This window comes from Bos indicus x Bos taurus, chromosome 3 (genome assembly GCF_003369695.1).
Source record: "Bos indicus x Bos taurus breed Angus x Brahman F1 hybrid chromosome 3, Bos_hybrid_MaternalHap_v2.0, whole genome shotgun sequence".
NCBI lineage: Eukaryota > Metazoa > Chordata > Mammalia > Artiodactyla > Bovidae > Bos > Bos indicus x Bos taurus.
The window spans coordinates 99,567,185-99,583,625 of NC_040078.1; the positions used below are offsets into that span (position 1 = coordinate 99,567,185).

At 39.0% G+C, this 16,441-nt stretch overlaps 1 protein-coding gene across 3 annotated transcripts in view; it reads left to right on the forward strand.

The window, feature by feature from the left end:
- The window catches only part of EFCAB14 (EF-hand calcium binding domain 14), a 38,231-nt gene that overhangs the window by 3,615 nt on the left and 18,175 nt on the right, over positions 1-16,441 (forward strand). For all 3 annotated transcript variants that reach the window (XM_027537360.1, XM_027537362.1, XM_027537361.1), the window contains 2 exons: positions 4,356-4,501; positions 14,793-14,891. In XM_027537360.1, coding sequence (XP_027393161.1) covers positions 4,356-4,501; positions 14,793-14,891 — 245 coding nt within the window. The remainder of the gene's footprint in view (positions 1-4,355; positions 4,502-14,792; positions 14,892-16,441) is intronic.

Genomic DNA, 16,441 nt, shown 5'->3' on the forward strand with positions numbered 1-16,441 from the left:
CTAAAGATCTTTAGCAACACTGAGATCTTTGGTTCTAGGTTACAAGGGTTAATTTTCTAAGCTAATAAAAATCTTAAAACAACAACAGCAAATTACAAAAAAAGGAAAGAAAGTTATACCCAAAAGATACTTTAGTCAGTCTTTGTTTTAACTAACAAATAATGCATAGCTATAATTACAACCTGAATTTTATTAAAAGTAATAAAATCAGTTTGTTTGCTTTTTTTAATTTCTAAGCTAAGGAACCAGTTTCAGGTTAATTACAAAATCACAAATACCCTAACTTTAGCAGTTTTAACATTCCAGCAAACTGACCACTAGGCTTTCTCAATAAAGAAATCTGTCCCTAGAACTAGAATTAGAGTTGTTTCCTTACTTCCTAGAAGTAAGCCCTAGGTGATCACAACACCCTAGCTTTCCTTCACCCCAGTTTCTCTTTGTTGCCTGCCGTTAGTTAAGTTCCAAACTTAACCTGCTGCTGCTGCTAAGTCACTTCAGTCGTGTCCAACTCTGTGCGACCCCATAGAAGGCAGCCCACCAGGCTCCCCTGTCCCTGGGATTCTCCAGGCAAGAACACTGGAGTGGGTTGCCATTTCCTTCTCCAGTGCATGAAAGTGAAATAGACCTAACAATCTATCAGGCAACGAATATGTTTTGAGCACTTGTTAATACCAATTCCTGGAAATACTCTGTTCAGGAGATGCCAGGAGTTGTGCCCTGGACTGTGAAACCTGCTTTCTACCACTGAGCAGCATTCCCCTGGGACCCTGGCTATACTTGCCAGCCAGCTGAATGAAGCAGATTTGGAATTGTCAGTCCAGCTGCTCTGTGGGCTTTGGTTTGCTGCAATAGATGTGCTAGCACCTATACTATCTAAAGCAGAACTTCTCAGAATAGACGTGCGGCCTGGGGCTCTATAAGTCAGTCTGTAGGCTGAACCTTAGTGGACTACTTGGTAAGAGGCTTTTTGGGGAAACCATTCTCTTAGCTAAATGACGTTAGTCTTGTTAAACTGACATAATCTTTCTTTGAATTATGTTGCTACTTTAAATATATTTCAATAAGTTTATTTCTTGTTTTTCAAGAGGATAGTAGAAATAAGACTACCTGCTGGTCTGGCTTAAATATCTTTTTAAAAAATTCAGAGCACCTTGTCATTTATTTCATTATCTTCCAAGACACTTGTGAGAAAAGGAGGCAGGATTGCTGAGATATCTGGAGCAGAAAGCAGAGCAGATAGGCTAGGTATTTTTTCCTTGAGGCCAACGAGTAATTTGATCCTTAAGCTAAAAGTGCTGTCTGGCCTTGAAACTCTTCACTCAGTTTTCTTTTTCTAGAACCAGGTACTCCAGAAGACCTCCTCAGTTATTTTAAGGAAGATTCTATTCCCAGCCATTCCACTCTTATCACTCAAAGCTAGACGGAGGGGAAAGAATTTGGAAGAGAAGGACAGTATTGATAAGTCAAACATGTCTGTTTCTGGTCATACAGAGTAGCAGTTTGGTCATTTCATGCAGAACTTAAAAATGGTCTTATGCTAATAAGGGTGCTAGGGTGTAAGCATCTGTGACAGCTGAAGTGTTCTAGGAAGAGTGCTGGTCCTTTCTAGCACTTTCCTTTCCAAACTTTCTAGAATCAGAAAGTTTGACTGTTGAATCCTGACTTACTTATTACAAGCTACGAAACACAGACAAGTCACTTATTCTTTCTGAGCCTACATTTTCCTATCCATAAAACATAAAGATAAATTTGTGCTACAAAAGCACCTTGGGCATTCCTGTGTTATAACATCTGTCACACTCTATAGTAATTCTGGGCTGATGCCTTGTTCCCCACCAGACTGAGAATTTCAGGTTCTTTTGTATGTACCAGTGCCAGGTACATGTCTGGGCACATAGTAGGGGCTCAATTACAAGATGAGTAATTACATAAAAGTATCTTGTAAACTGTAAAGATGCACAAATATAAAATATTACTATTGGCATTATGTGTTGTATCTAAATGTGCAGAAATCTTCATTTCCTCTTCTTAAAGATCAGGAAAAGAGTTAACTAAGTTCTTTTGAGTCGGATTATACTAAATTTTAAATGAGTTGCTTCTATGTTGAAAGAACATGAGTTAGTAATCATAAGTTTTTTTATTATTAATCGTAAGTTTGTTTACTATATTTCATTCCGTGTATGTAATCAGAGTGCCTTTATTTGTCTTTTCTCTCCTAAAAATCCCCAAATCAGATAATGAATATAATCCCTTCTTGGCTCACACAGTCCTCAGGATTTAAACCGTTTGCAGAGCTTGTCAGATTTATATGTTTATTAGTTAATAATTTTAATCCAAGTTACTTACTTGTTTGTCTTACTTCCTTTTCTACTTAATGCATATAGATTGCAGGAAAGAGAGACTTTCCCAGCCTTAGAGTGTTTTACCGTGTGACAATGGCAGATATGTGTGGGATAAGCTTTTCTTTATAACCTAACTGAATTCAAAATTCAGTTGGGTGCTAAGTGCTACGTTAATTTAGACTGACTGGTAAAATATTCCTACTAAATGAGATGAATGTATTCCTAGAAACTGTGTAAATCAAATGTTACATTAAAAGCACTTAGCCAAGGCTACTATTTATAAAGAACTCCTTCACATATTTTTGAAAAGTGAATAAAAATGTCTAATTTCTTTTAATAATTCTAAATTTTCAGATAGTGGGTTTGTTTACAGTGAGGATACCACCACCACCCCCTGATTTTTGTGGGGACTTTTATTTGTTGAGTTTTCCTTGTTTAACTTAATTAGGATAATATTAACTCCATTTTATACCCTATAATCATTTCACTGGACAAGCATTTAAATGCTTCCATGGACCTGGGACTGTGCTGGTCCCTGGGAATACGTGACTAAATAAGACCTGATCCCTGCCCTCAGGCAGCTCTTTTCAGTCTGATGGAGGAGACAGATAAGTAAATAATTACAGCACAGCATGTTCAGTGCTCAGTAGAGTTGGGAGTTGTAAAGAAGTACCAGTGGCCTCAGGTGGGGGCCAGCTATCTGTGCTGAATCTTGAAAGGAATCAACTAGGCTAAGGTGGAGGAAATGAAGGGGCAAAAGTCAGCTAGGCAGAGAGGCTAGGGTGTGCAGTCGCTGAGGCTTAAAGAGGTTGGTGTGTCAGGAAAATCAACTTAGCTGGAAAGTAGACCAAAGTGTAGCTAAGGTGATGAGAAATATGGTTGAGAGGTAAGCAAAGGCCAGATTTATCCAGTCATTAATACTTCCTGAGTGCCTGAAGTGTGCCGGGTGTATTCTCAATGCCAACCTACAGAAACAAAAAAAATTTGCGAACTTAAGATTTTAGTAAATAGTTTTATATCTGTCCCTTTATGCCAGTTTTTTATTTTAAAAAGAGCACATGATAACTAATCAAGCAGTCTGTGGCTTTGAAAGAAAGACATAGGTTTTATTCTGGAGGACCAGCCGTTATCAATATTTTATTTTCCATGAAAATAAAGAATACTCTAAAGAATGAAGAGAAAGCACTCTTTCAGGCCTCTGCCTTCAGGCTGGCAAATCTCTAAACCATCCAGAAGACGCTGTTTCTCAAAAGAAAGGCCAAATTCACCTAACATTTTTCTTTGTCTTCTATCTCACTTTGAGCTTTTGGGTTGATTTAAGATTTAAGAAAGCACTGTTTGCGGTTTATGAAAAAGATTTAAAATCTTAGTTGTCAAAGCAGCACTTGAAAGGTAATAAGAACCTACCTTGCATTTGACCAATTTGAGGTAGAAAAAATAAATTTAATCATTTAGAGATATAACTTAGGCTGTCACCTTGAGCATTAATGGAGTAAAGCTTATAAATCTTTGTTGACCAATTAGAAAGTTTCTTAACTGAGCAGGTCAATACTTAACATTTATTTATCACTTATTGTACGCCTGGCCAGCTGTGTTTAGTGCTTTACAGCCTTCTTTCACTTAAAATATTTTCACAGGATGGTTAGAATTATCACTGTATTACACATGAAGAAAGTGAGCTCAAAGAATTTGAATAATTTGCTCAAGATCCAAGTTGCAATTCAAGTCTAACTGTTTCTGCTGATGTTGTTTGTTATCATTTTTAGCCACCTGGCTTTAAAAAAGTTGTACTGCCAGTAGTGAGATAGCCCCAGTTAAATAAGCTTTAGTGTTAAAGATACACATTTACAGAAATAAAAAGAACAGTGGAGTTGATAAATAAGATTTGTCATTATCCTCCCAGAATTAACTTTCATTAATCTGGCTTCTTTCCTGCTGTATGATCATTTTTTCATCTTGGAGCCATGAGGGAAATTTATGGCTATTTATGATTGTTCTTATGTTTGCTTTTAGTGGAATCTAATCAGAAAAGCTCATTCCAAGAAATTCCCAAACTTAATGAAGAACTACTCAGCAAACAAAAACAACTTGAGAAGATTGAATCTGGACAGCTCGGGTTGAACAATGTCTGGATAAACATCACAGAAATGAATAAGCAGGTAGCAAAAGTGTGATTGTCTTTCTGTATAAGCTGTGAATATTTCATTTTGTCTGTCTAGTATGTATTAGTAAGTGTAGGGAACTCACTTCAGATTGTTTTACTTTTTGAAATGGTGCTTTGCATACTGTGATCCCAACACCTTAAAGTCAGTTAAAATAGATAATAGTTATGCATTTACCAAATGGTTAAAATGTTAACCCTTTCTACAGAGGAGCAGAGATTTACCAAGTAGAGCAGCTTAGAAGGAGTTAGAAATTCATGAATCAGTTTTTCCTAAGGAGCAGAGTAGATATTAAATTTAACAATGTATTGTCTAACCACCCCCCCAGGAAAATTGGATAAATGGTTTTTATTAGATCATGAGAGCTTATTTTGCTTAATAGAATTTGAGTAATTTGCTCAAGATCACAGTAAGATACTGAGTTGCAATTCAAGTCTAACTCTTAAGAACTTACAGACAGCCTTGGGGTGTAGTGCTGTTTGCCACACTGGAAACTTATCAGCAGCTAATGATAATTATTATTCTAGGTTAAATACCTTGACCAGGCAAGTAGGCTTAGAGCCAAAACTTTTCTAGTCCCTAAATTGGCCAGATCTCACATTGATGCCAAAAGAGGGACTGCCAGAGGAAAAGAGGGTATTCAGAGGATGTTGATGGAGCATCTTATGTGAATAAGGTATGGCAGCTGCAACTTGGTGGCTCTAGCCCTTGTTCTCAGTTTGTGTGCTTTAGTTAAGAAAGACAAGCATTGACTGAAAAGAAAACTCAAGTGCCAAGTGAATGGTCCCTGCACAAAGTCCTTAAAAATAGCTTTGTCATTCCTGTTGTGGCTAAGAGGATGTTCTGTTCTTCAGAGTGGAGTCACAAAGTTCAGAATCAGTCAGGGCAGAGAGCACTGTGCTAGAATAAAGTGCTTGCCAATGTTTTTGAAGCTACCCGCTCCTTTCAGCAGTAGTTTGGGAGTAGCACAGGCCAGCACTTGTGACCGGAGATCAATGGCCTAGGGCATTGGCTTTTAGACTTTTGCCTGGAACCTACAGTAAGATATATTTTCCATAATTATGCAGTAAACACATACGTGTGTGTGCACACACACATTCACACACTTGGTCACATCCAACTCTTTGTGACCCCATGGACTGTGGCCCACCAGGCTCCTCTGAAAATGGGATTTCCCTGGCAAGAATACTGAATGGGTTGCCATTTCCTTCTCCAGGGGATCTTCCTTACCCAGAGATTGAAACCTTGTCTCCTATATCTCCTGCACTGGCACTTGGATTCTTTACCACTAGCGCCACCTGGGCGTGACTGAAATAAAAGTTTCTGAAAACAATCACTTGTCTTAATATAATGCTGCCTTATGATATTTTATTTTTTATTTAGTTGTCTTTCATTTTTATAAATATCATGAAATAATTGATGGGTTAGAGCACCTACTATTGACTATCATTTAGCCTTGGACTCTTAGTAATAAGGAAAAAGCAGGGATTCACTCCTTTTTTACAAGAAATATAGGATAGACTCTGGCCTTGCTTGTATTCACAGAACAAATGAGCAGTTTGGCCGGAGAGTACAAGTGAAAGTAAACCACCATGAAGCACTGAGAAATAATTAGCGTCTCTCTCTGGGGCAAACTGTGGGTTCTTTGGCAGTTCTGAGGCATCTAATTATACCAGAAGGTTGTCCATTGTGTTCTGAGCTTTGCTGCTCCTGCTGCTAAGTCGCTTCAGTCGTGTCTGACTCTGTGCAACCCCATAGACGGCAGCCCACCAGGCTCCGCCGTCCCTGGGATTCTCCAGGCAAGCACACTGGAGTCAGTTGCCATTTCCTTCTCCAATGCAGGAAAGTGAAAAGTGAAAGGGAAGTCACTCAGTCATATCCGACTCTTTGCGACCCCATGGACTGCCCCCCACCAGGCTCCTCCGTCCATGGGACTCTCCAGGCAAGAGTACTGGAGTGGGGTGCCATTGCCGTCTCCGTCTGAGCTTTGAGCACAGAAATAATGATGATGGCACGTAAGATAGTAACTGCCACCCATTAAATTCCTTCTTTATGCAGGTCTATATTAGATGCACTTATGAGATACCCTGTTTTGCTTCTGTAGCTCTATGAAGTAGGAGGTGCTGTCTCCATTTTACAGATAAGAATACCAAGGCTCACTGAGGTTAAGAGGTTTACCCAAGGTCAACTGCTGTGTAGCAGTGCTAACAAAATATTCAAGCTGTAGAAACCTATTTTCTTTCCAATTTTCTATTCTACCTTCCATCTTTATAGCCTCTAAAGGATGCAGTTGTGCTTAGTAGATAAAGGTGAAAGAATGTGAAGTCAAGTCCATATCAGGGCTTATAATCAATGATGATCTGTTTTAGTAACTTTTTTATTTACTATTTAAAGAGCACTTAATTTTAACCCCAAAGCAGAAAAGCAACATTTCAGACTTTATAGTATAAAATGGTCTAATAAGCAAATGGTCTACAGTAGCTATTTTTAATTTCGCTAATGAAAAGTCATGTAATATCCATGAAAGTCATGACTCATCTTTTGGCTGGAATGTAGAGGCTTTTTTTCTTAGTGGTTTGTATTTAATTCAACTTTTTAGACTCTTTGAATTGCATTGTGTGATGTTAGAGATAAGTTTTATAATGCTCAAATCCAACCTAACATTCTAGAATTCTTAGGTCTATCAGAGACCTAAGCAGCCTCTGATGTCAGTAATGGGAGAGTGTCCCTTGCCTTTCATTCTAGTTACACATACAGCTTTGCAGTAGTTTTCCACAGATGTGAGCATTAGTCCACCCAAGAGAGGAGTACTGAAAAACAGAATCCAGCTTTGCGGTTTTTGGGACTGTAGTTGAATCCTGGTGACCAGTGTGTGATCCAGGTCATATAAGTGAGTATGAAGTCCTCTAAGTCCTCTAACACTTAGAGGAGTTGAATGGTCCTCTAAGAGAACACTTAGAGGAAAATGAATGGTCAGGTCTCCAGAGCATATTCTTTCTGTGAGTCAGCTGATAGCCCAGGCCTAGAGCACTTGGGGCATGGGGAGAAGTGGATAGCACCTCATCTTTCATTGCCTTGGCTTTCAGCTGTTCCTCTAGTTTTGGTGAAATGGTAGCTGCCAGTTAGCCACACTGGCCATTTGTGAGGCCGTGACCATTGTCCAGATACTTGTGATCAGGATAGTTCAGTACCTGGGAGAGTAGCTCTACCCAGATCACTTCACCCAGAACACAGCTTGTTGTCTGTTTAAAATCTGGCCAGTTGTCAATGAAAGGAGTTGTTCCCTCAGGTGGGAAAAAGGTAACCACACAATTGGTATGGTATTTGGAATAATCATATCCTTGCTCGTCAAGACAGTATAGAGCCAGTTTCGTATGTGCTCTGGGGCATTGAATAAAACAGACGTGGAAGAGACCCCTTCCCAGTGCTTCAGGGTTGAGCATGTTAAGATAGTCTTGGAAGGCCCAGTGGAGGGCATGGGGAAAGGGCTAGCCAAGGAAATCTGTCACGCACCTCCCAAAGCTTTGTGATGTGTTTTTCCTATGTATCTATTTCCTTCCCATCTTTTGTCTTTAAAATTTCACAAGTAATATGTGAACATATTCTTATATAAAATTTAATAGTAAGATACACATAAAACTCTTAAGAAAATTCTTCACTGCCATCTCTGTATGTGCCCCCATCATACACAGATACACACATTCCCTGTCCCCATAGTTGTTGTCAATAGTCTGGGCTACATTTTTACAGTTCACTTTATATGCATTTACAAAATCGTAATAACTTTTAATTGGAGACGGCAATGGCACTGCACTCCAGTACGCTTGCCTGGAAAATCCCATGGATGGAGGAGCCTGGTAGGCTACAGTCCATGGGGTCACAAAGAGTCGGACACTTACTGAGCGACTTCACTTTCACTTTTCCCTTTCATGCATTGGAGAAGGAAATGGCAACCCACTCCAGTGTTCTTGCCTGGAGAATCCCAGGGACGGGGGAGCCTGGTGGGCTGCCATCTGTGGGGTCACACAGAGTCAGACATGACTGAAGTGACTTAGTGGCAGCAGCAGCAATAGCTTTTAATATGAATTAGCTTATAGGTTTTTGTATACATGTGCACACGTATATGTGACTTTATAAATGGAGTCATTAGGTATATGTTCTACAGCTTTCTCTCTTTACTCAATATATCTATATCCTTAGTAATAGACATTTAGATTGTCTTCTAGTGTTTTGCTGTTACAAATAAGAAACCAGTGAAAAGTCTTAAGCATACATCTTTATGCTTGTGAGCATAATCTTTTTTTAAATTTACGTTTTCTTCCAGTTTTATTGAGCTATAATTAACACTAAGCACTGTATAAGTTGAAGGTGTACCGCATAATGATTTGATTTACATCATAAAATAATTATCACAGTACATTTACTGAGCATCCATCATCTCATACAGATACAAAATTAAAGGAGTAGGAAAAAATATTTCTCCTTGTGATGAGAACTCTTAGGATTTACCATTTTAACAACTTTCATGTATAACATACAGCAGTGTTAATTATCTTCATTATGTTGTACATGACATCTCTAGTACTTATTTATCTTATGACAAGAGGTTTTTATCTTTTGACGATCTTCCTCCGAATTTCCCTCCCCTCCCCACTACCACCACCATCTCCACCCCCCCGCCTTATGGTAACCAACCACAAATTTGGTCTCTTTTTGTGACTTTGTTTTTGAAGTATAATTGACCTGTAACACTGTTAGTTTCTGTTACACAACAAATGATGTGATATTTATTTTCATTTCAAAGTGATCACCAGTGTTACTTATGTCACCATACAAAGATATTACATAGTTATTGACTGCCTTCCCCAGGCTGCCCATTTCATGCCTGTAACTCATTTATTGTGCAACTAGAAGTTTGTACCTCTTTATCTCCCTCACTTAGTTCTTTCCTTCCCCCACACCCCTCCCCTCTGGCAGACACCTATTTGTCCTCTGTATCTGTTTCTGTTTTGTTATGTTTGTTTATTTGTTCTTTAGATTCCACATATAAGTGATTTCCTACAATGTCTTCTCTGATGTATTTCACATAGCATAATGTCCTTTGGGTTCATCTGTATTGTCACAAATGAGAAGATTTTATTCTTTTCTATGGCTGAGTAATATTCCTTTGTATGTATATGTGTGTGTGCATATAGTACACACCACAACTTCTTAACCCATTCATCTGTGATGGGTGCTTAGGTTGCTTGTATATCTTTTCTGTTGTAAATAATGCTACAGTGAACATAGAGGTGCATATTCTTTTTTTTTTTTTTTTCTCTTTTTGGTGCGGACTGATTTAATTTTTTCAAAAATTAATTTCCTGACTTAAAGCAGGAACTTTTATTTAAGCTAAAGCCATTTCACGCATAGTCATTTTTTTATCATTTTATACAGTGATTTGAAACTTATTAGGGTACTCTGGCTGTTTTTATCACTTTTATTTTTGATAGTGCGTCTCAACTTTATGTTTGCTTAAGAACTGTTTCAGGGAGTATTTGAAACATACATCTTTTCTAATGTTTTCATTTTCATCAGATAAGTACCCAGGAATGAAACTGCTGGATGATAATGGTAGTTCTGTTTTTTATTTTTTGAGGAATCTCCATACTGCACCAGTTTACATTCCCATTAGCACTACAGGAAGGTTCCCTTTTCTCCACATCTTCTCCAAAACTTGTTATCTGTTGTTTTTTTTGACAGTAGCCGTTCTGACAGGTGTGAGGCAATATATCATGTAGTTTTCATTTGCTTTTTCCCTGATGATCAGTGATGTTACATCTTTTCATGTGCCTGTCTTCATTGGAAAAAAATCTGTTCAGATCTTCTGCCCATTTTTTAATCGGGTTTTTTTTAGGTGTTGAATTGTACGAGCTCTTTGTATATTTTGGGTATTGATTCCTTGTCAGATATATTGTTTGCGGATAACTTCTCCCATTCAGTAGAATCCCTTTTCATTTGGTTGGTAGTTTCCCTCACTGTGTAAAAGCATTTTAGTTTGATGAAGTCCCGTTTGTTTTTGCTTTTGTTTCTCTTGCCTAAGGAGATAGATTCAAAAAAATATTACTAAGACCAGTGTCAAAGAGCTTACTGCCTGTGTTTTCTTGTAGAAGTTTTACGGTTTCAGATCTTTTTTGTGCATGGTGTGAGAGAGTAGTCCAGTTCAATTCTTTTGCATGTAGCTGTCTAGTTTTCCCAACACCATTTGTCAAAGAGGCTATCTTTTCCCCACTGTATAGTCTTGCAGTATTTTTCTGTAGATTAATTGCCCCGATAAGTGTGGGTTCATTTCTAGGCTCTCTGGTCTGTTCCACTAATTTATGTGTCTGTTTTTGTACCAGTAGTCCCATACTGTTTGATTACTGTAGCTTTATAGTATAGTTTGAAATTAGGGAACATGATGCCTATAGTTTTGTTCTTTCCCAAGAATGTTTTGACTTTCTGAGGTCTTTTGTGTTTCCATATAAAATTATTTGTTCTAATTCTGTGAAAAATGCCATTGGTATTTTGATACAGATTGGATTGAATCTATAGATTGCCTTGGGTAGTATGGTCATTTTAACAATGATTGATTTTTTTCCCAATCCATGAACACAATATATGTTTCCATCTGTTTATGTCATTTTCTGTTTCTTTTATTAGTGTCTGATAGTTTTCCAAGTACAGGTCCTTTACCTCCTTAGATTTATTCCTAGGTATTTTCTTCTTTTTGATTAAGCAAGTAACCTCTAGGATAGATATTTCTAGAAATGAAGTTGCTGGATTAAAGGGTATAAACATTTCAAGTTGTAACGGATACTGCTAGATAACCATCTAACAAGTGTCTCCAATTCACATTTCCATTAACAATGCATGAGAATACCTGTTTCCTTATTGCTTTTCAGACGTCAATATTATTCATACCTTTTTAAAGGCATGGTTAAAACCTCCTTGATGTAATTGCTGCTCTTAAGAGTTTGTGGTTTGCTGCAAGTATCTCTCTGGGGCTGAGGTTTCTCACTCATTTTATTTTTAAATGGATAAAGTTGGAATGTTGATGATTTGTCTGAATATTTTGAAACACTTACAGAGAATTCCATGTTTAAGTGCTTATTAAATTTCATTATTAAAGAGCTAACATTTATTTGGTATTTTGTTTGTATCAGTTACTATGCTAAGAGTTCTAGTTATCTCATTTAATCCTCATAGCCTGTATTAGTTATCTGTTGCTGTGTTACATTTGTCTCAAAACTTGATGACTTAAAACAACGCACATTTATCATCTCACAGTTTTTCTGGGTCAGAAATTTGGAAGCAGCTTAGTTGAGTTGCTCTGGCAAGGATCTAAGGTTGCAGCTAAAATATAGTATCAAGGCTGCATCATCTGAAGGCTTGACTGGGACTGAAGGATCCTCAGTCACAGGGCTGTTGGCAAGAGTTCTCAGTTTGTCCCATCATGCCTTCTCCATGGGGCTGTTTGGGTGCTCTTACAACATGGCAGCTGGCTTGTCCAGAGCAAGTGGTCTAAGAGAGAACAAAAAGAAAGACTTACTGCTTTCTTATGACCTAGTTTCCAAAGTTGCCCATTGTCACGTGCACTTTATTCCGTGGACCAAAAATGAGTCACGAGTGCAGGCCACACTCAAGGGGAAGGGAATTATTGTCCACCTCTTGGAGGGAGGACCATCAAAGAATTTTTGGACTTATTTTAAAACCATCACACATCCCTATGAGATGGTTGTTGTTATACCATACTCCCAGTGAGGAAAATTAGTTCACACTTATGTAATTTTATCTCTGCTTCCTATCCTCCTCCCTCTGCTCTGCTCAGACTCGCCTTCTCAGTGTCCATCTCAGCCACAGAGTGTTCATTCTTAGCCATTCATTCATTTGGTAGATACTTATTGAAGGCCTATCTTTGTGCCAGGTGTGTTATGGAAAATAAAAAAGAGGTGGTCCTTGATGACATGGAGCTTACAGTCTAGTGGAGGAGAGAAATCTTAATTTAAAATCACACACGTAAAGAAATCATTGTTACTTTGAGAAATGCTGTGAAGGAAGAGTATTCTTGTTGTTGCTTCCTACTTACTCACTGATGCCACACTCACCCTTCTAACCTAGAAAGGAAAGCTGATTAATTCTATATATAAAACTCTTACTTCTCTGGCAGAGTCTGATTGAGTCCTGCTTCAGTGAAGCTTGTCCCTTTCAGCCCACAGTGATAGTCTTTTCTCAGACTTTATTTGGTATCACATTTAGTACTTGTTTCTTTAATGGTACCTTCATCTCCATCCCTCTCCCCTACCTCTGCCTCTCCATCCTCCCCTGTCTTCCCCTCCCCTCTCCCTCTCCTTTTCTCACTCATTTTTCGCTCCTGCCCCTAGGCCTTCTTTCTATCCTCCAAATATGCCAAGCTCTTCCCCACACCGGGACCTAGCAGTTCCCTCTGGCTGAAATGTACTTTTGATCTGGCTGGTTAATTCCTTATTATTTGTATCTCATCTTATATTTCATCTTCTAATAGAGGCCTTCTCTGATAGTCCAGTCTGAAGTAGCTACCCAGTCATTCATCAAGTCACCTTATTTTAATTTTCCTCTAATGCATCCCACTATCTAAATATTTTTCTTATATGAAATTCTGTGTCTCTTTGCACTAAAATGTAAACACCAATGATCACTGACATCTGTGTTGTTCACCACTGGAATAAAATAGGGCTCAATAAATATTTGTTGCAGGAATGAATGAATGAGAAGGCTTCCCTGGTGACTCAGTGGTGAAGAATCCACCTGCTAATGCAGAAAGCACAGGAGATCCAGGTTTGATCCCTGGGTCAGGAAGATCCCCTGGAGTAGGAAATGGCAACCTACTCCAGTATTCTTGCCTGGAAAAATCCCATGGATGGAGGAGCCTGGCAGGCTGCAGTCCATGGGGTCACAAATAGTTGGACATGACTGTAACTCAGGACGCATGAATGAATGAGAGAATGAATGAAAGCAAAATGGTCTGACACCCCTGAACATATCCCTCCTAAAAGGAAAGAGGGAGAAAAGTTCCAGGGCTCCCCACTGCACTCCCTTGTTCAGAACATGCTGCTGCTCACTGCAGGAGCTCTCTTTAAATACTTTACATAGTAGTTGTTATTATCTAATACTTTTTTTCTTTGTTCTTCTATCACCTTTCTACCAGGATGTAAGCTCCATGAGAGCAAAACCTCATGGTCTTGTTTGCTACTTTCTCCGCAGTGTTGGGCACAGAGAATGTGCCAGATATGTGTTGAAGAAAAGAATAAGGGGTCAGGTTTACGCCTACCACAGGGTTAGGCATGTCACAAGTGCCCAGAACCTTCCTTGATTACTCTGTGAGGCCACTCTGAATATAATTGCTATTGGTAGGTCTGTGTCCTCATCCTCGAATTTGGGACAGGAAAGCAGTGTGGAACTGCATCTTCAGCTACATTGCAGTTGTTGGAGTATGATCTCTGCAACCTGAAATGGCATATTACACAGGTTCCCCCAGTTCTCATTCAAGAGAGGAGTCCAGCTATTTAGAATTTTATCCCTAAATCACAGAAGGGAAGATACATTTTATTTTGATTCAATTCCTATTTTAATACATTCAGTCTTATCAGTCAGCCAGCAAGTTAGTGGGTATTTATTGAGCCCCTTCAGGGTCCAAAGTAGTGCTTTGGTTGAGCAATTGAGTCTGAAATATTAATCACATTGTTAAACCAAAACTAAATCCCCAAGTAGTTGAAAGTGCCATTCAAGTTGTCAGGTTCAGTTCCTGTCGACTATATTTTGTGATGATGGGTTTTTACTTTATGTTCCCACTTGGGTAGGAACAAAAGTTCAGTAAGTAACTGAGGTGGTATTTTTTATCAAAATGAAATCTTTCAGAGGTCCTTGATCATTAGCTTTCTTCCTGTACAGTTGTTTAAGGGTTGTATTATAATCACTGCATCTTTTGGGTAATTTAAGATTTTTGGATCTTGTAGCTGCCAAGAGTCGGGTAAAGAATAATACCTGCCTTTCCCTCTTTGGCCTGGCCAGGAGAAAAGGGGTATTATTGCTGCCTTCCACACCTCAGGTCTGTCCAAGGTACTCCACAGAGTTCCTCTGTTCCTGTGAGCTGACGGGGCGGAATGTCTGGATTGCAGAATCACGTGGCGTCCAAAGGTGCCTTGACAATCCTCATCAACTGCAGTGTGTGTGAAGCGATCATTTGTTCTACAGATTCTGTTTTCACTGTTTATTACTCACTTCCTTTCAGATTTCTCTGCTGACTTCTGCAGTAAACCACCTCAAAGCCAATGTCAAGTCAGCTGCAGACTTAATTAGCCTGCCTGCCACTGTAGAGGGACTTCAGAAGGTAAGTGCTGTGTATAGATACTGAAATTAACCAACTGTAATTCTACCTTCTTGCAAATTTCCTTTGAAAGGCTGGTATTTGAAATCAGCTACTCGAAGAAGAGTTCAAGACATCTCTATTTTGGTGTGGTTAGTTGGGCTTTTGATTTGCAACAGGTGACTTTAACTATGGTTTATATGTATTCACACCATTTTATTTGGCTTTCCAAATCCCAGGAGTGCTTTGCTGGGACTCTTAATGTTAACGTGTGTGGGTTTGCTTTTCATTACTTGCCTTTTCAGTTCATCAGCCACAGTGTCTTTATGAAAGTAGAGCAGTTGTACATGAGAGTTGCCCTAAATTGCTCTTATTTTCCATAATTGAGAAAGAGAGGTGTTTTTGGTGTCTGTGTTTTTATTGGTTTTGGTTTAAAAAAAAAGATTTAGAGAAGTACAAATAAAATTCCGGGATATGATAAATGTTGACAAAGATGTGGTGCAAAGAAAACTTTCGAACACTCCTGCTGAGAGTATAAATTGGTAAAAAAACATTTTAGAAAACAGTATATTTTATTTTATAAAGGTGAAGGGGCACACCCTCTAAGCAAGTCACTCTTCAGTATGTATGCTAGACTCTAGGCCCTAGGCAAACAGTACTTTAGAATTTCTGTTTACTTGATCCCTAGGATTCAGGCCGAGAGCAAGAGGCAGTGACCAACCAAATGAAGAATATGTGAGGATCTCTAGACCTGGGTGGGGAGAATGGGTTGGGAATGGAAGGAAAAGAGGGCACACAAGCGAAATGAGGCCCTAGGGCAGGAAATGAAAGAAGAGATTCTGGAGCAGAGAACCCCAGACAATGGTATCAAATCTAGAATCTTTGACTTTTAAAAGTCAACATGTGATGAGTTTGATTTAATTATGTACCAGGCTCCTGTTTTTGTTGCTGTTGATACTGTTTAGTCTCTAAGTTATATCTGACTCTTTTGCAACCCCATGGACTGTAGCCCACCAGGCTGCTCTGTCCATGGGATTTCCCAGGCAAGAATACTGGAATGAGTTGCCATTTTCTTCTCTAGGGGATCTTTCCGACCCAGGGATCGAACCTGTGTCTCCTGCGTTGGCAGGTGGATTCTTTACCCCTGAGCCACCAGGGGAGCCCCACACCACCCTCTATAAATGTATAAATCGTTTGCAGCAAGGAATGAGAAATTCCTAAGCCAGAAACGAAACTTTTACAGCCACAACACTGTGTGTGCACAGTCTCTATAGTCTGCTATTTGTCCAATATGGTCATCTGCTTACAACTTAAAAAAAAAAATTAGGGACCAGATGAGACCAGATTCTTTTTGCCATTGTTCCAAAGGCCAAGTGGGGAAAAAGTAAGCCTCTGTAGCCTTCAATACAGAAGCAATTCTGGCAGTCTCGCATTCGAAGAGGAAATTGATTTATTCTCACATTCATTAATTCAATAAATATTTGTGGGGCTTCCTCCAGTATGTGCCAGGCACTTTGCAGTTGGTGAGAATACTAGGTTCAGGGTTTTACTGTGGAGTTCACATGGTGCTGTCA